The 21,129-nt window shown below is 39.4% G+C and overlaps 1 protein-coding gene across 1 annotated transcript in view; it reads right to left on the bottom strand.

Annotated features, from left to right (window-relative positions):
• Nucleotides 1-15,014, bottom strand: part of GLIPR1L1 (GLIPR1 like 1) — a 28,510-nt gene extending 13,496 nt beyond the window's left edge. The window contains exons 1-3 of the mRNA XM_059681028.1: nt 14,805-15,014; nt 12,694-12,933; nt 1,662-1,762 (exon numbers count right to left, since the gene is read on the bottom strand). Coding sequence (XP_059537011.1) covers nt 1,662-1,762; nt 12,694-12,933; nt 14,805-14,978 — 515 coding nt within the window. The 5' untranslated portion in view covers nt 14,979-15,014. The remainder of the gene's footprint in view (nt 1-1,661; nt 1,763-12,693; nt 12,934-14,804) is intronic.
• Between the last annotated feature and the right edge of the window lie 6,115 nt (nt 15,015-21,129).

Genomic DNA, 21,129 nt, shown 5'->3' with positions numbered 1-21,129 from the left:
GATGATCAGATGATCTTTATTTTTAGGTTGATTGATATGGCTGATTACATGAATTGACTTTAGCGTGTTAAACCAGGCCTATATTCCTTGAATAAACTCCATTTGGACAGGAGGCATTATGATTTTACTGTATTACTGTATTCAATTGCTAAATTATGTTTCAAAATTTTCTACTTATATTCATAAGAGATACTGTTCTGTAGTTATCTTTTCATTTTATTTCTTCTGCATAATTTGTGTCTTTTGAGGAATTTGTTCACTTCATCCAAGTTGTCTCTTGAATACTTACCCCCATTATTATTTTTAATGGTTTTCTTTATCCCTGGCAACATTTTTTTGCTCTGAAATTAATATTACCTGATATTAATATACACAATGCAGCTTTATTTTGCCCAATGTTAGTATAGTAAGGCTTTTCCCATCCTTTTGCTTTTCATGTTTTTATATTCAAAGTGCTAGAGGCCTGGTGCACAAATTTGTGCACGGGTGGGGTCCAGCTGGCACACCCCTATCAGGTTGATTGGGGCAGGCTGGCCTGGGAAAAGGGCCCCATGTGATTGGCAGGCTGGTCCCACCCCCCTTTGGGGTGGTAGGGCCCATTGGGGTGGGGTAGGTCCGGAGAGGGGTTGCGGGTGGTTTTCTGGCCGGTCCAGCCACCAATTGGGGTATGGGGGCCAATCAGGGTGGGGCTGGCCAGAGGGAGGCACCACAGGCAGTTGTGGGGTTGGCCCTGCCTTCTGTTCAAACTCCCAGTCAAGGAGACAATTTGAATATTAGCAGATATAAGATGCTTCTTGTAGGAAGCATATGATTGTTTCTTGATTTTTTATCTAATCTCACAATCTCTGCCTATTCTTTTGGATGTTTGTAGCATTTATATTTGATGTGATTATTAACATAGTTAAGATTGATGCTATCATTTTCTTATTTATTCTTTGTTGCATCTGTCGTTTGGTTTTTTTTAAGTTATGCATGTGTCATACTCATTTCTGTTGCTAACTGAGGGGTAAAAAAAATACAGGAGGAGATATACACACCTGTACTCAGCAATTTTGACATATCTCAGCTTCTTTTTACGAATCCTATATATTTATCTATGCTTGGATTTTGATCTTTTGTATATTTTATTTTAATATTTTTGTTTGTTAAATGGTTGGGTTGTGGGTGGATTTTATCTTCTTTCTTGTACAGATCAATGGGATTAGAGTTCCAGAATTTTATTTTTGTAGCCTCCCATTAGACTTATGTTATATTTCCACTTAGATGCACAATAGTAAAAAAGGCAATTTTTTCAAAAAATGTGCTTTTCACTATCATTCAGAATCACTTGCTCATTCCAGTTATGTTATGCTATATTAGGAAAGCATCTGCCAGTCTATTTTGTGTTCTAGAACTTAGCATGGCAATGCATTTTACGTTATCTGTTGTTCTATTTAACAAAGAATGTCCATCATTTTTACTCTGAACTGTAAATATCTCATGGTAGGTATAATTCTTTACATAAGGTAATAGTCTCTCACCACTTTCTATTTTCATTTGTTTCTTTTATTATCATTATACTGGGAGACTTCATTTATTAAATATACTTCATTTATTAAATATATAAATAAATATAACATTTATTTCAACATAAAATATTTTTTTAAAGCAAAATAACTTACGCAGGTCCATAGTTACATACAAACATTACATGGTCACCTTTCCCAAATTTAGGACAAGCTGTCATTGCACAACCAACTTTGTATGAATCGGCCCAAGCTACCTATAAGGAAATGAATTCTTTATTAAAATATGCAAAACACCTCTATGCCACAATGCACTATGGGAATAGCTATAATCTTAGTCATGCAATAAAAATGGGTAGACAGAAATTTTTATTGGCTACTTTAATTTGTAATATTTAGTTTAAAACAATTTTTAAAAGGCTGCTTTCTTGAAGTCTACCTAACTAGATTTTCCTCACTGATAATTCTCATAAGTCAAACAATATAATATGTAGTCAAAATAATATTTTTTCTAGATGATTTATGAAAAAAATTATTTTCTCCATGGTTATATAATACAATTAATATTAAAATCACAGTGTAAATAAAAACAGTTATAGACTTTTATTTCTTTTTCTCTAAAACCTTCTACTAGTGCTTAGTTTATGATCACATTTTAAAAGTTGTGGTCGTAACCATAATCTCACCTCTGTCAAATTACTAGACTCAGATAGATACAGAGACTAAGAATATATTGAGTTTATTGCAAAAAACAAAAACATGATTTTCATAAGGAGGGTGAATATTTTTGTTTCATTGTAAAGAATAGCAGTATTCAAAAGAAGAAGATTCCTATGGAAAACTAACCATGGGTTGGGAGGAGGGGAGAAACAAAAAGATTTTAAAAAATAGTATTCTTTTGTGACAATGATAGAGTAGAATTTTCTTCCATTTCCTAAATAAACAAAAAGGAAAATGCTAATTTACTCCATATGGAAAACAAAATAACAAAGGAAAATTGATATAGATTTTGATAACACTAATAAATTTTCTGAACCCATTTATTTTACAATTCAATTAATATAATCTGTTGATACATTTTATAAACTGATGTGTTAGTCACGATTTCCCATGACTTGGGTATAGCTGTAATCAACAGTTTTCAGAAGTATGTTTTAATGGCTGTTTATTTGAGAGGCAGCAAAGTGCAATAAAAGCACTGTGAATAGAAAAGATATGACTTTTGGTTCTAACCATGTGTGTGTCTTTGGAGAGTGATAGATCAATTCTGACCTAGTTTACCACTTAGTAAAATGAGATTAAGCTAGTTCCTTAAAATACCCATTCCTTTGGAATGTTTTAGAAAGTTAATAAACTATACGACTACATGTATATATATTTTTAAAGAAATTCATGTTTAAAAATTTGGTTAATAACTGACCACATTATGAAATTTTATTATCTTAATATATCTGAATTGTGACATTTGTTGACTTTTGGAATGGTAAGGATAAATATTGAACATGAATAGGTTTAAAATGTTTACTTTCTTAAAGGAACTAAATGTAACATTAATATGAACATTGCTTGTAACTTCAGTACAAATGTCTTCAGATGGTAACAGTAAGACCATTTTTACCTCATTTTCTTTAGAACACTAAGCAAGATACAGTTGTTGAGCCAATATGAAGAAAGTACCTATTCCTAGCTTTTTACACATCTGTGTACATTATCCAATGCAGAGTGAGCTCGTGCTTCTGCTGTATAATGCTAAGGGACAAGGGGTATTTGAAAAGAGATTCCTTTCCCCTGACAGTAAAAGAGGAGACAAATGATTACATAAAGGCTGTGACTCAGTCTTGATGCTATATTAGGAATATTGCATTATGCTTGTTATCAGGACACCTGACAATTGATCCCATTCTCTCAATTTTCCTAGCAGTAGCCAAACCATAATCATTGTATAAAACAACTATTCTGAAAGGGATTTCTAAACTTACAGCATCCTGTTGTCAGACGAAGTTTAAATGGAATAGGAGCTGCTAATTTCTGTGTTCAGTGAACCTCCTAAAAAAATGGCATGCTTTCAGACACTGTATGTTAATTCAACTTAGACAGATAAGTTTAGAGAAGAGATCTCTTCTCATGCTTAAATGGTCCATCCTAGGGACTCCATGTCATGCCTAAAATGTGATTTCCATTTCTCACCCAAACTCTCTCAACAACCAACCAAAAGAATTAGAAAAATTATCTATACTAACAAAAGCATAACATGATAATTAGATCTGACGTCTTCAGGATGTCCTTCTGGACCAGTGGTTCTCAACCTGTGGGTCGTGACCCCTTTGGTGGTCGAATGACCCTTTCACAGGGGTTGCCTAAGACCATCCTGCATATCAGATATTTACATTACGATTCATAACAGTAGCAACATTACCGTTATGAAGTAGCAACAAAAATAATTTTATGGTTGGGTCACAACATGAGGAACTGTATTTAAAGGGCCAGAAGGTTGAGAACCACTGTTCTAGACAAAGCTACGGTGTCAGGTGCCAAGGCAGAGGATGTTAGGGGCAATCAAGCTGGCAGGGGAGAGCAGTTAGGGGTGATCATTCCATGGAGGGCAGTGAAGTTTGGGGCTATCAGGCCTGTAGGGGAAGGAAGTTAAGGGTGATCTGGTCAGCAGGGAGCAGTTAAGGGGTGAACAGGCCTGCAGGGGAGCAGTATTGGTTGATGAGGCCAGGAGGGGGGAGCAGTTATGGGTGATCAGGCTGGCAGTGAATCAGTTAGGGGGTGATCAGGCTGGCAGGGGAGAGTTTAGGAATGATCAGGCTGGCAGGCAGAGGCAGTTAGGGGCGATCAAGCAGGCAAGGAAGCAGTTTGGGGCATCAGGCCGCAGGCAGGTGAGTGGTTAGGAGACAGTGGTCCCAGATTGTGAGAGAGATGTACCTAAACTAGCAGTTGGACATCCCCCAAGGGGTCCCAGATTGGAGAGGGTGCAGGCCAGGCTGAGGTACACCCTTTCCACCCCCACTGCCCAGGCAGTAGATATTCTGAATACCCTCATCATCGATACCTGCCCACAGACACTTCCATAGCTTGGCTTCAGCCAGGGCCCTTCAGAGTGCATCAGTGTGCAGCACTGGCAAACACTGTGGGTACCCTCTATGAGTCGCCACTGGGCGCATGTGTATCCAAGCGAGAAGGCAACAGCAAAAACTATTCTTCCCACCCTACAGCTACAGAACTGTGGACACCACAGATGCGCCTTTCCAGAGTGAAGGCCTCCTGAGCCTCACCACCCTGACAGATGGCTCCTGGGCACCTCTGTATGCCCCCACTGGGCAAACGTGATTCCAATCAAGGATGCAAGGCAGCAATAATTGGGACATCACCCTCCCCGGCTGCTGACATCTGGACTCCGTAGTTGCACCTTTTCAGCTCACAGGCCTACATCAGGATACCCAAATAGCTCAAGTAGGGGATTCTGCTAGACTACCAAGCCCAGGAGACCCAAGAGATCACACCAGTAGCACCATCCCCAAAAGAACCTGAGTAGCAATGCAGTCAGATCTAGGACACAGAAACAATTAAAACTGTAGACCAAAGCTTGGTAAGACAAAAAAGCAATCCCCAAAGAAAAGGAAAAATCGCCAGAAAGGGAATTAAATGAAATGGAGGCAAGCAACATTTCAGAGAAAGATTTCAGAGTAATGGTTCTCAGGATGCTCAAACGTCTGGATAACAAATACACTCAACTCAATGAGAATTATAGTGAGCTAAATGAGAATGTCACCAACATGAAAAGGAAACAAGAGTAAATGAAGAACAACATAGCTGCAATAAAGTACACAATGGTAGGCTTAAACAGTAGAATACAAGAGGCTAAGGACCGCATTAACGAATTAAAAGACAAGGTAGGAAAAAGCACACAAATACAGCAGCAACTAGAAAGAAGACTTAAAAAGCAAGAGGAGAGCCTAAGGGAGCTTTGGGACAGCACAAAACGAAACAACATCTGAATAATAGGTGTACCAGAAGGAGAGGAAGAGAAGTAAGGAATAGAAAACCTGTTTGAAGAAATAATGACAGAAAACTTCCCCGATATTGGCAAGAAAAAAACTATGCAAGTCTAAGAAGCATATAGGGACCAAACACAATGAACCCAAAAAGACCAACACCAAGACACATCATAATTAAACTGGCTAACATCAACGACAAAGTAAAAATCTTAAAAGCTGCCAGAGAGAGACAGAAAGTTACATACAAGGGGTCTCCCATTAGATTATTGACTGATTGCTCAACAGAAAGACACCAGGCCAGAAAGGAATGGAATAAAATATACAAAGTGATGCAAACCAAGGGACTAAATCTCAGAATACTATACCCAGCAAAGCTGTCATTCAAAATTGAAGGTGGAGTGAGAAGGGGCTAAGAGAGTTTATTACCACCGAGCCAGCAATGCAAGAAATGCTAAATGGACTGCTGTAAAAAGAAGAAACAGAAAAGCAAGAAGAAACATAAATATGAAGAATAAAAAGGATGACAAACAATTAATAATCAATAATAACATTAAACGTAAATGGATGGATTAAATTGCCCAATCAAAACACATAGGGCAGTTGAATGGATAAGAAAACATTACCCATATATTTGCTGTCTGCAGGAGACTCACCTCAGAACAAAGGATTCACAAAGACTTATAGTGAAGGGATGAAAAAAATTTTTTCAGGCAAATGGAAATGAGAAAAAATCTGGGGTTGTGATCCTAATATCTGACAAAATAGATCTCAAAGTAAAGGGAGAAATTCAACAAGAAGATATAACTCTGGTAAACATATATGCACCCAATACAGGAGCACCCAAATACATAAAACAACTTCTGGAAGATATCAAGGGAGAAATTGATAGCAATACAGTCTTAGTAGGGGACTTTAATACCCCACTGACACCACTCGATAAATCCTCTAAACAAAAAATCATCAAGGAAATAGCAATCCTAAGTGACTCACTAGATAAGATGGACTTAATTGACATCTTCAGAATATTTCACCCCAAAGCCACAGAATATACATTCTTCTCCAGTGCATATGAGACATTTTCAAAGATAGACCACACATTAGGGAACAGTCACAGTCTCTTCAAATTCAAGAGGACAGAAATCATAACAAGTATCTTATAAGATCACAGTGGCATAAAACTAGAAATCAACTATAATAAAAACAATGAAAAAAAAATCAAACACTTGGAAGCTAAATAGCATGCTATTAAACAATGATTGGGTTACCAAAGAGATCAAAGAAGAAATAAAAGGCATCCTGGAAACAAATGACAATGAAAACACAACAATCCAAAATCTGTGGGACACAATGAAAGCAGTCCTGAGAGGGAAATTCATAGTTCTACAAACCTACCTCAAAAAAAAAAGGTAATAAATTATCTAACCCTGCCACTTAAAGAATCAGAGAGAGAGCAACAAGAAAAGTCCACAGTATCTAGGAGGGAGGAAATACTAAAGATCAGAGCAGAAATAAATGACATACAGATCAAAATAACAATACAAAAGACCAATGAAACCAAGAGCTGATTCTTTGTAAGTATAAACAAGATTGATGATCCTCTGGCCAGGCTCACCAAGAAGCAAAGAGAGAGGACCCAAATAAACAAAATCAGAAATGAAAGAGGTGAAGTAACAAATGACCCCTCTGATATACAAAGGATTATAAAAAAACTAGGGGCCCGGTGCACAAAATTCGTGCACTGGGTGTGTGTGTGGGGGGAGTGTCCCTCAGCCCAGCCTGCCCCCTCTCACATACTGGGAGCCCTCAGGCGTTGACCCCCATCACCCTCTGATCGCCTGATCGGCCCCTTGCCCAGGCCTGACGCCTCCGCCAGAGGTGTCAGGCTTGGACAGGGGACTCCCATCTCACCCCGATCACTGGCTCTGGCCCCTGCCCAGGCCTGAGGCCTCTGGCCCAAAAATCATGCCTGGGCAGGGGACCCCCATCTCCCTCTGATCGCTTGCTCCACCCCCCGCCCAAGCCTGACGCCTCTGACCCAGGCTTCAGGCCTGGGCAAGGGGACCATCATATCCCCCCAATCCCCGGCTCAGCCCCCCGCCCAGGCCTGATGCCTCGGCCAGAGGAGTTGACCCTCATCACCCTCCGATCACCAATCACCGGATCGGCCCCTTGACCAGGCCTGAGGCCTCTGGCAGAGGTGTCAGGCCTGGGCAGGGAACCCCCAGCTCCCCGCGGTTGCAGGCTCCGCCCTTGCCCAGGCCTAATGCCTCTAGCTGAGGCATCCGGCCCGGGCAGCGGGGACCCGCAGCTGCAGCGGCCCCGCGATCGTGGGCTTCGCTTTAGGCCCAGGCAAGGGACCCCTAGCTCCTGGGACTGCCAGCTTCGACTGTGCCCAGCTCCCATCGCTGGCTCCACCCCTACTTCCTGCTATCACTGGCCAGGGCGGCAAAGGTGCCTGATTCTCAGATCATGGCTGGGGGGCAGGGCAAAGGCAGCCCCAGGGCCGCCTTTGCCCTGCCCCCCAGCTCTTAGCTCCCCCCTGGGTTTCTGATCACTGTCAGTGGCAGGGGGCTTCTTCCTGCTTTCCCTTTCGCCTCCCTGCATTGTGCCTACATATGCAAATTAACCGCCATCTTGTTGGCAGTTAACTGCCAATCTTAGTTGGCAGTTAACTGCCAATCATAGTTGGCAGTTAACTGCCAATCATAGTTGGCAGTTAATTTGCATATAGCCCTGATTAGCCAATGAAAAGGGTATCGTCGTACGCCAATTACCATTTTTCTCTTTTATCAGTGTAGATAATACTATCAACACCTCTACTCCAAAAAACTGGACAACCTCAATGAAATGGACACATTCCTAGAAAAATACAAGCTTCCAAAACTAAATCAGGAAGAATAAAAAAACCTAAATAGGCTGATAACCACTGATAAAATTTAAACAGTAATCAAAATGCTTCCAGCAAACAAAAGCCTAGAACCAGATGGCTTCACAGGGGAGTTTTATCAGGCATTCAAAGAAGAACTAAAACCAATACTCCTCAGACTATCCCAAAAAATTCAAGAAGAAGGCACACTTCCAAGCTCTTTCTATGAAGCTAGCATTACCCTATTCCAAAAACCAGATAAAGACACCACAAAGAAACAGAATTACTGGCCAATATCCCTGATGAACATAGATGCTAAAATCCTCAACAAAATTCTAGCAAACCAGATCCAGCATTACATTAGAAATATCATACACCATGACCAAGTGGGATTTCTTCCAGGGATGCAAGGCTGGTACAATATCTGCAAATCAATAAATGTGATATGTCACATAAACAAATTGAGAGACAAAAATCAAATAATCATATCAATTGATGCAGAAAAGGCACTTGACAAAGTCCAACACTATTTTCTGATAAAAATACTCAGCAAAGTTAGAATAGAAGGATCTTACCTCAACATAATAAAAGCCTTATATGACACACCTACAGCACATCATACTCAGTGGGCAAAAACTAAAACCATTTCCCTTAAGAACAGGAACAAGACAGGGATGCCCGCTTTCACCACTCTTATTCAACATAGCACTGGAATTGCTAGCCAATGCTATCAGACAAGAAGAAGAAAAAAAGGCATCCAAATTGGAAAAGAAGTAAAATTGTCATTATTCGCAGATGACATGATTCTGTACATAGAAAACCCAAAGACTCCATCAAAAAATTATTAGAGTTAATAAATGAATTCGGCAATGTAGCAGGGGACAAAATTAATGCCAAGAAACTAAGGGTATTTTTATACACCAACAGTGAACTTACAGAAAGAGAGATTTAAAAAAAAACAATTCTATTTACCATTGCACAAAAAAATTAAGATGCCTAGGAATAACCTTAATTAAGGAGATAAAAGACCTCTACTCAGAAAACTACAGAACCTTGAAAAAAAAGATAGAGGAAGACATAAATAGATGGAAGTGCATACCGTGTTCATGGATTGGTAGAATCAGCATCATTAAAATGTCCATACTACCCAAAGAAATTTATAGATTCAGTGCACTGCCCAATAAAATACCAATGGCATATTACACCGACCTAGAACGAGCTCTCTAAAAATATATCTGGAATAAATTAAGACCCCGAATAGCTGCAGCAATCCTGAGAAAGAAGAACAAAGTAGGAGCAATCTCAATACCAGATATCAAGCTGTATCACAAAGCCACTGTTCTCAAAACTGCCTGTTACTGGCACAAGAACAGACATATCAATCAAAGGAATAGAATAAGAACCCAGAAATCCACCTAAGCACTATGTTCAATTAATATTTGACAAATAGGCAAGAACATACAGTGGAGTCAAGACAGTCTCTTCAATAAATGGTGTTGGGAAAATTGGACAGAAACATGTAAAAAAAAATAAAACTAGACCACCAACTTACACCATACACAATAATAAACTCAAAATGGATAAAGGACTTAAAATGTAAGACAGGAAACTATAAAAATACTAGAGGAATCCAAAGCAACAAAATCTCAGACATATGCTGAGCAATTTCTTCACAGATACAGCTCCTAGGGCATTGGAAACTAAAGAGAAAATAAACAAATGGGACTAAATCAAAATAAAAAGCTTTTGTACAGCAAACAAAACAAACAAAACAAAACAAAAAATCAACAAAACAACAAGAAAGCCCACTGCATGGGAGAACATATTTGCCAATGTTATTATCCTAAGGGTTTAATCTCCAACATTTACAGGGAACTCATACAACTTAACAAAAACGGAAGATAAACAACCCAATCAAAAAATGAGCAATAGCCCTAACTGGTTTGGCTCAGTGGATAGAGCGTCGGCCTGCGGATGCAAGGGTCCCAGGTTTGATTCCAGTCAAGGGCATGTACCTTGGTTGCAGGCACATCCCCAGTGGGGCATGTGCAGGAGGCAGCTGATTGATGTTTCTCTCTCATCGATGCTTTTAACTCTCTATTCCTCTCTCTTCCTCTCTGTAAAAAATCAATAAAATATATATATTTTTTAAAAAAAATGAGCAACAGACCTATATAGATACTTTTCGAAAGAAAACATTAGAAAGGCCAAGAGACACGTGAAAACATGCTCAAAGTCACTAATCATCTGAGAGATGCAAATCAAAATGACAATGTGGTATGATCTCACACCTGTCAGAAGGCTATCTTCAACAAATCAACAAACGAAAAGTGCTAGCAAGGATGCGGAGAAAAAAGAACCCTTGTACACTGCTGGTGGGAATGCAAACTGGTACAGCCACTATGGAGAACAGTGTGGAGTTTCCTCAAAAAACTAAAAATGGAACTCCCATTTGACCCAGTGATCCCACTTCTAGGAATATATCCCAAGAAACTAGAAACACCAATCAGAAAAGATATATGCACCCCTAAGATCATAGCAGCACAATTTACAATAGCTAAAATTTGTAATAAGCCTAAGTGCTCATCAGTAGATGAGTAGATTAAATATATTTTCTAAATCTACACAATGGAACACTATGCTGCTATAAAAAGGAAGGAACTCGTACCATTTGCAACCGCATGGATGGAACTGGAGAACATCATGCTAAGTGAAATAAGTCAGTCAGAAATAGATAAATATCACATGATCTCACTCATTTGTGGTTTATAATGAATAACATAAATCAATGAAGAAAAACAGATCCAGAGACAGAAACATCGATCAGATCTTCAAACCTCAGAGGGAAGGTAGGGAAGCATGGGTAAGGGGGAAGATGAACCAAGAGACTTGTATGCATGCATGTAAGCATAACCAATGGATGCACACAACAGAGGGTGAGGGTGAGGGTGAGGGCAGGATTAGGCAGGTGGGGGGCAATGGAGGGATAGCCACACATTTATAATACCTTAATCATTAAAAAACAACAACAGTGAGATATTACCTCACACCTGTCAGAATAGCTATTACAAAAAAGTCAACAAACAGCAAGTGCTGGTGAGGATATAGAGAAAAGGGAACACCAGTTCACTGCTGGTGGGAATGCAAATTGGGGTAGCCACTATGGAAAATAGTATGGATTTCCCTCAAAAAATTAAAAAAGGAAATTCTGTTTAACCTAGTGATCTTAATTCTGGGAATATATCCTAAAAACCCCAAAACACCAATCAGGAAGAATCTATGTACTCCTATGTTTAAAGCACCATTATTTACAATAGCTGAGATTTGGAAACAGCCCAATTGCCCATCAGTAGGCGAATGGATAAAAAAATCTCTGGGACATTTACACTATGGAAGACTATGCAGCTATAAAAAGAGGGATCTTTTACTCTTTGGACAGCATGAATGGACCTGGAAACTATTTTTTTTAATATATTTTATTGATCTTTTTACAGAGAGGAAGGGAGAGGGATAGAGAGTTGGAAACATCGATAAGAGAGAAACATCAATCAGCTGACTACTGCACACTCCCTACTGGGGATGTGCCCGCAACCAAGGTACATGCCCTTGACCAGAATCGAACCTGGGACCCTTCAGTCCGCAGGCCAATGCTCTATCCACCTAGCCAAACCAGTTAGGGCGGACCTGGAAACTATTATGGTAAGTGAAATCAGTCCAACTGAGAAAGACAAGTATCACATGATCTCACCTATTTGTGGAATCTAATGAACAAAATGAATTGACCAACAAAATAATATCTGAAGCAGGGAGGCCTGGAATAGACTGGCATACCACAATGTGGGGTTGGAGGACAAGAAGAGATAAACCAAAGAACTTATATATTTATATGCATAGCCCATAGACATGGGCTATAGGGTAGGGAAGACCTGGGGGAGGTGGGTAGGGGCTGGGAGGATTGGGGTGGAGAGAGGGAATTGAAGATACTATAATACTATCAACAATAAAAAATATGTTATAAAAATAAAAGAAAATTATAAAGCTTATCAGAGAAACAAAAGCATATTACATACACTGGAATAAATAAAAGGTTGACAGTAGATTTCTTATTGGAATTAATGCGTTGAGATGACAGTAGAGTAATCTTTAAAGTCCAGAAAACAAAAGATCCAGAGAATTCTATATCCAGTAAACCTATCTGCCAAATGATATTGAGCTTTCAAGATACCCAAGATTAACTCAAGAAAAAATGCTAAAAAAAAACATGTCTTATGGTTGAAATGGGCATAAATAAGAACTAATGAATAAAATATCAAATATTTACCTGCGTATAATGGCCACAAACTTTGGTACATTCTTGACTACCATAAGTATAAAATTGCCTTTCATTATACCAAGAACGAATAGCAATTGCTGGTATATATTGGTATAAAATACCGAACCAAATATTTTCTCCCACAGATGGAAAAGTTGGGTGACACTGATTTACTAGACATTTGTTGTGTTTTAATTTGCACTTGTCTGCCCAGGATTTTGCAGTCTTCGCTAAACCTTCATCCCAAGTCTGAAAGACAAAAATAATTTCAATTGCATTGTGCATATTCCTTTGCATTTAAGTTATTCTAATGATGACAGTCAAAAAAATTTTAAGTTTTCAATTTTAATAAAATATAGTTTTTCTTTTGCATTTATTATGTTCACCATTAGTCAGTGTTTTGTTTTGTTTTTAAGTTGTTCTTCAGAAACACTGTACAACCCCTGGCCGGGGGTGTGGAGGATGGGCTGAGACCCACCCCTGTGCTCACCACGGCATCATGGCCCATAGTTCCTTTCAAGGTGCACAGATTTGTGTACTAGGCCCCTAGTAATACAATAAAAAATGGGGAGAAAGGCCCTGGCTGGGTAGCTCAGTTGGTTAGAGCATCATCAAGGTGAGCCAAGGTTGAGGGCTCCCTGGTCAGGGCACATATGGGAACCAGCCAATTAATGTATGAATAAGTGGAACAACAAATCTTTGTTTCCCTCTCTCTGCCTCATACTCTAAAATCAATAAGTTAAAATAAATTAATGAGAAAAATCAATGAGTGGAAATTAAACCAGAAGTAACACATCTGTTAAAATTAGCAGAAAGCAAGAGTCAGAAAAAAACCCTTTTACATGAAAAGAGCATCAGTAGGCTGTGAGATAACTTCAAATTTTATAATTGATATGCTTATAATTGGAGTCTTTAGTTTTTGACTATACAGTGGCTAAAATTTTTCTAATTTGTTTAAACCTGCAGGTCCAAGAAGCTCAATGAACCCCAGGAAATTAGAACAATACTACACCATGGTGTATTATAACCAAATTGCTCAAAACCAAGGATAAAGAGATTTCTTTAAAGCAGCCAGAGGAAAAATACATCTGATATACATGGGAACAAAGAAAATGATCCAGTAGCTTTCTAGTCACAAACAATGTGCAGGAAGATAGATGTTACCAGGGCAACTTAGAATTCTGTGACTAGTATGTATCATAACTTAAGGAGAAATAAACTCACAGGCACACTAAGTTGAGAGGATTAGTTACCAACTGACCCACAGTACGACAAATATTAATATCCTTTAAGCCAAAGGAAAATGATACAAGGTGGATATTGATCTGAAAAAAAGAAAAGAAAAAGAAAAAAAGAAAAGCACCAGATCTTTCATGTAAAGTGTTAAAAACAGCAAAAATGATCGTATGTTTACAAAGTTGAACTATATATAAAACAAAGTAAATTCAAAGAAGGCTCATGTTTCCGCTACCTTATTCCTTTCTTCCTCCTCTTCTGCAGGTAGCTATGAAAATTTAACTTAATCTACATTTATCCTTCCGTTTAGAAAATATAGCATAAGTATGAGTTTATATAGAATGTCCGCATATACAGGGATGGGCAAAAGGAGGTTTACAATAAACAATACAATAATTAAAAGATAAAATACAAGAATAAACTGATTCATGTCTTCACAGCTGTAAACTGTGTATTAAAAACACACACACGTAACTCTAGCAAGTAATAGCATCAAGATTTCCTTTCTCTTTCCCTTCTATCACCACTCTGCAGGAGACAGCTCAGCCACGGTATGATTTTAAACTGCATGCTGAAAGTCCTAACTGAATTTACATAAATGCGTCCATAAAATGAATCGCTAAGATCCCTTAGTACAGTGGTCAGCACACTGTGGCTTGCGAGCCACATGTGGCTCTTTGGCCCCTTGAGTGTGGCTCTTCGACAAAATACCACGTGTGGGTGCGCATGTACAGTGCGATTGAAACTTCGTGGCCCATGCGCAGAAGTCGGTTTTCGGCCTGGGCGAGTCTATTTTGAAGAAGTACTGTTGATATTTGGCTCTGTTGACTAAAGAGTTTGCCGACCACTGCCTTAGTATAATCCCAGCTCATTTTTTTGCTCACCATGTATTTCATGTTGGCTGCGGAGGGCTGGACTGTGCGACGCATTTCATTGTGAGCTCTGACACAGTCCTCTATGAACTTCTTGTCTTCGATGGAAGGTACAGTGGGAGTTTGACTGGCTACCAGATAGAAACCTAAAGTCCATAAGAAATTTAATTTATTCCCATAAACCATGGCAAGATGCAGAGGATGCCTTGGCTGTTTGGACTGGTAATGTCTAAGGCAGCTTCTGCTCTGCACCTGGGCCCAACTTTTTCTGCTGGTGTGAGCTCATAGAGGGTTGCACAGCAAGCTGGGCCCCGGGGGCGGGGCCAGAATGGACAGGGAACAGGCAGCAGGAGGAGCTGCCCAGAAAGCCCTGGGCTACAGGGAAAAGCCTTGAGTTGCCCCCTGGTGCAGGCATTCAACCATCCTGAAGGCACTGTCTGTGGACCTAATCTGGAATCACTGTGAAGGGCATCTGGATTGTAATCCAGATTGCAACATTCAGGCAGCACTGTGTCATGCAAAAGAACAACATGAATTAGATGCTGACAATGAACTAGGCTTGTGCAAAACCCTACATGTTAGTTTCATAGACTCAGCTTCTGTGTATTGCTTTATTATTGTTTTAAATAAATTGCAATATCATATTGCTGGTTTCCCCAGAGATTGGGAGTAACGCTAGCATACTGAATAACATAGTATGAGTCTCAATTATTTCATCAAAGACTTAATTCAAGGACTTGTTTGTTTCAGTAACTAAAGAGAATGACTTCCTAGAAAGATAAAAACAGACACATGGAAAGTGCAGCCAAGTACTTTCCCTGGACAAAAATCTCTTCTTCTTGACACTTACCTTTGGAACACACCTGCCTTTTTGGTGACTAGGGCATTTCAGCTAAGGGCTCATTTAGTTAGTATGCTGAAGACTAGGGCAGAGTACATTTGATTAGCTATTTTATTTATTCTATACTAGTAGCCCGGTGCACTAAATTCCTGCAAATTAAAAGGGAATTAATTGCCCTAAGCAGTTGGGCTCGGATAGAGCATCGGCCTGTGGACTCAAGGGTCCCAGGTTCAATTCTGGTCAAGGGCATGTACCTTGGTTGCGGGCACATCCCCAGTGGGGAGTGTGCAGGAGGCACCTTGTGGAAAGTGATTTTGGAAAAATTGGTTCACGCAATTGTGGGGGCTGGCAAACTCATAATCTGCAGGGCAAGCTGTCGGGCTCAAAGTCGTGTATGAGTTGATGTTTCAGACAAGTCTGTAGCTAGAACCTGAGGCAGTGTCTCCATTGCACTTTGGAGGCAGGATCCTGTCTTCTTCAGGAAACTTCAGACTTTGCTCTTCAGGTCTTTTAACTAATTGGATGAGGTCCATCCACACTATGAAGAGTAATCTGCTGTATCAAAGTCTATTGATATAAACCTTAATCACACTTAAAATTTTTCCTCATGAAACATGTAGACTAGTATTTAAACAACTGCTCACCATTATCTGGCCAAGTTGACACATAACATTAACCATCATGTCATCTTACTTCTCCAAACATTTCATGTGCCTATTTTATTACTTTATTTTTCTTTCCCCTTCAGACACTATACTCAATCAATTTACAAGTTGTGTCAACTCTACTTTTACACTATATCCTGTATCCAAATACTGCTTCCCACTCTTGGGATGGCCAAGGCCATCATCATCTCTTGCTGGAACAAAGGTAGCAGTATCCTTCTACTCCGTTTTTTTGTATCCATTCTGGGTTCATTACAATTTATATTCCATAGAACAACCAGTGTATTCCCTTTAAAGCATAAGCCCCCCATTTTACAAAAGCCTCTGAGACTTCTTATCATACTTATAAATCTGAAGTCCAGGTATGACCTGGAAGGCACTACATCACCTCACCATGGCTCATCTCTGTTCCCTAACCTACATTCTTCCCTGACTCACTCTGCTTCAGCCACATCCATCAGCCTGACAAGGATGCTCTCTCCTCAGGCCTTTGCCCTCGCTGTTCCATTTGTCGTTAGGATTCCCCTCAGTAAAGCCATACCCGATCTCACCTCATTTTCTACCGGTCAGTGTCTAGCCCATTAACTGTTGCTATCTGAACATCATATTATTTATGTCTTTAACATTTGTCACCTCTTTTAGATTGTAACCTTCACTAAAAGACTGGCTTTCTTTGCTTCACTGCTATACCTACAGCGTCTAGATCAGGTACTGAACCCTTATGCCCGCAATAAAATTTTTTGAATGAGTTCCTGAGGAAATGAACACTCTAACTTTCCAATAATATGTATACAAATGTTAGGTTTTTTAGAAACTATATCTTATTTGTTACATACATGCTAGTGACTCAATAACTTTTTTAGACTCAATTTAAAAGATAATAAGTAGGCTCATATGTTTTTACTATTCATGACATTGGATATATTTGCAGATAGTAGGTGTTCCATGAATATTTATTGAGCTTCAAATGCAAATTATTTTGATACTGAAAATAATATAGGTTAACATATAGTCAATTTAGTTTCATTTTGTTTATAGAGAAATTAATTGGCTGTAATAACTACAGAACTTTTGTAATGAATTTTATTGAAGAATGGCAAAAATGTATAATTTATATAATCAACCCATAATCCAAGATTTTTGCTTTTTTAATAGATGTTTTAACCCAATATCTAGATTAGATAGATTTGTTTTAATGAGACCATGTTCCTAATGGCTCAGAGAATCACATTCAGAAATACTATACAGTTTAGGTATAGGAAGCCTAAGTTACAGGAATAGAGAGGATATTTTATTTTCTTGCATACGTATTTGTTTAATGGGCAATGATAGTTGGGCATGAGAATTTTTAAGGTTTTTGATAAATGTTTAAAAGTTGAAGTTTAGCGTTAATTTCATTATTACTTTTGTTCAGTTTATTTTTGCTCTTCTTTCTGTGTGGGGATAATGGGTAAAAGAGTTTTATGGAGTGTAGGGAAGAAACAGAAGGCAGGATTGCCTTATACCTATTTACTTCACTACCTTTATTCTTTAAAAATATATTTGTCTTTTTACTCCACAATTTTCTCTAACTGGAAATGTAATGCATGTATTTTGAGGGGAGCCGGTTGTGAAAAGGCCCTGCAGAGTAGAAAACAACCTGATTTTATGGAAAGAGAACTGGATTAGGCTTCAGAAGCTCTTAGTTCTAGCTTGTGTATCTGACACTTGCTCATACAGTTCAGGAGAGTCAGTCAGGCATCCTAGAGTGGAATGGAACCTTAGGAACCTCTCAAAGTAGACCTTTTATTGATGAGGAGTTGCCATCCAAAGACATTGTGTGTAGAGCAAAGAATAAAATGGAGGTTTCCTGATTCCTAGGCTTGTTCCTATTATATCCACATGTTAATCTATAATCATATATATTCTATATAACAAGTGATCGTATATATTTGTGTATATGTGCACACATTTTTAAAGAAATATTTATGTCTATGTCTATATAGCTCTCTATAACATTATCTTGCAATCTTGGCTTTTTCAATAATTGCAAGCTCCTTCAGAGCTTATAATGAAAAGTTTTCCCCATCAAAATATCATTCTGGGGCTGACACCTGGTAGATGCTCCACAAAATACGTTCAATAGAATTCGCCTAAAAGAGGAATTATACAACTGCCATTGATCCAGACCGGGCTTTCGCTCTCTCCCTGCGCAGGAGGAGCACCAGCTCCAGTGAGTCCGCTCCGGCTCCTCCCCAGGGTTTAGAGGCCTCACAGAGCTGGACACCCGTACGGCCCTGGAGGCTGCTTCCAGGTTCCCTTTCTGGGTGAGTACCTCTGAGAGGCTGGCAGGTCACTTTAGGCGGAGACCCTGGGGGAGGAGAAAAGACCCACACAGCCTGTGGGCAGCGGGAGATGGTGTGGATGCAGCTAGGGACTTGGGACTATGACCCTCTTTCTCTGGAGTTGGAGGCCCAGGTGGAGAAGCCGGTTGCCAGGCAACCTGCAGACTCTGGTCTGAGTTGGCTGGAGCCTTTGCTGGGAACTGCCTCCTTTCCTTGTGTGTCTCAGTGTCTCAAGAGGGTTCTTGGTGAAGTCGCCCCAGCTTACACATTCCCCAGCCCTCCCACTGGGGACCTGCTTTTTACCCAGCTTGCTGGATCAAGTCAGGTTGGCTGTCCCTGGGTCCCAACCCACCCAGTCCATGAATCCCAGATAGGAGGAGCTTGGAGCATGCGTTCTGGTACATTGCAGGTACCATTGCCTTGGTGTATTATCTGCCTTGTTTGAAATTAACAATGGCCTCAGCTTCCATTAAGGTACCTGGGTCTGCCACTACCTGGGCTACAAGACAGATTTACTGGGTCCCTGCCTGCATGGAGCTGAAAATACTATTTCCAAATCTCATTCCTCTCTCTTTGATTATGTGCTGGATTTATTCTTTGCTTTCTGTTATGTTCTGATTTGGTATAAGCAACAGTATAGCCACTAATATCCCTAACCAAGAGAGACATGATGATGATTAGAATTGGAAATAAAATTTTCTCCTTTAAAAAATGAGAAAAGTGGGAGGTGATCTGATTCATGTTGGTAGCACTAAGGATAACATGGTAAGACTCATGGCAATCTAACGGTAACTTCTCATGAGTTCCCTCAGTTTCAGAGAAGACAAGCCACTGAGGTGAACCTGGAAATGTGAGGGTATGAATATTGTTGTTTTTCATATTGGCACATGAATTATAGTTATTTTAAATGACCTATAGTTATTTGAAGTGGCTATAGTAGCGACTAAGATATAGTTGTGTGGCTGATGGGTGGTGAAAAGTCACCTGGCTGATTGTTCACCACCCTTGTCTCAACTTGTGTTTGTTGGCCACTAATCAGCATGGCAAATACCAACAGCTTCTTGTGATGTGATGACAAGCAAACAACAACCTCCCTCCTCCCACCAAACTGATAACAACTTTAAAAAGCTCGTCTTTGCAAAATTGATCTGTGAAAAGCAAGCTGGCTGCTAGTACTTTAGGACTATTTTTAAATCAAATGATTTATGTTTTTAGAATATGTCTACTATTGTTAAGTCTTCCTGACTTCACTCTACCAGTAGAATTCCATGCTTAGGACATAGGGTTTTTAGAGGAGGGGGCTATGACAATGGTGTGAAGGGAATCGTATAGACACTTTATTAAAGAATTGGTATATCTTTCAGGTAAGAGGATTTCACGGGACATGAAATGAAACTATTTTAATAATGATGGTGGCTACCATGTATTGAATGTTAATGGTGTTCCACATGATACAAGAGAAACAGAAAGGTGCTAACATTAAGCTCATTTTACATGTAAGAAATGTTGGCTCAGAAAATTTAAGTTCTTACCCAAGCTTACGTTATGGGAAAGAGTAAAAAATGAGGATTTGAATATCAGCCAGTGTGACTTCAAGAAATATGGGGAAGGTGGGAGTAAGGGGGAGAAATCAACCAAAGGACTTGTATGCATGCATATAAGCCTAACCAGTGGACAACAGACAACAGGAGGTGAGGCCATGAGTGTGGGGGTTGGGGGGTAATAGGAGGATAAGGACGCACATGTAATACCTTAATCAATAAAGAAATTAAAAAAAGAACTATGCCATACTATCTTTCTTTAAAAACAAAACAAAAATATTTTGCTATTAAAATAAATTCAGGTCTAATAGAAAAAGGAGGTATGAATGAATAAGTAAACAAAAATGTATACTTGGTAATATAAGGGTAAATATTCAGAATCTGGATGACTGAGATATTCATATGTTTTTTATTTTGTACATGTTTGCAAGCTGATTATTTTCACATTCTTTTGCTAGCATTTTTGCCGATCACCTCAGAATTACCAGTTGAATCATTCACTCCATTTTATTCTTTGTATTAGATAAATAATACTGCTTGCTACAAAACATTTTCAGCAGTCTCCTCAGGCAAAGTTAACACTCAAGAAAAGTTCGGGAAAAGAGTAAAGAAAATAAAACACTTTGTGGTAGAGAATAGGTACCTGCATTAGTTTCCTATTGCTGCTCTAAAAGGTAACCACAAACATGGTGATTTCAGGCAATATAAACTCGATATTTTGCAGTTCTGGCGGTCAGAGGCACAAAGTGAACTCTGCGGGACTGAAGTCGAGGTGTCAGCAGGGCTCTGTTCTTCTGGAGGCTCTGAGGGGGAATCCAGAGCCTCCTAGAGGCTGTCTTTTCTGCCTCCTAGAGGCTGCCTGTGACCTCTTCCTCCATTTTCAAAGCCAGCTGCAAGCACCGTGCTCCTCTATGACCTGTGCTTCCATCCTTACATCTTCTCTTTCTCACTGTCTCCCTTTTATAA

The sequence above is a fragment of the Myotis daubentonii genome, chromosome 2 (genome assembly GCF_963259705.1).
Source record: "Myotis daubentonii chromosome 2, mMyoDau2.1, whole genome shotgun sequence".
In the NCBI taxonomy this organism is placed as follows: Eukaryota; Metazoa; Chordata; class Mammalia; order Chiroptera; family Vespertilionidae; genus Myotis; species Myotis daubentonii.
Note: the sequence above shows the minus strand (reverse complement) of the source record. Positions and strands in the feature narration are given on the sequence as shown.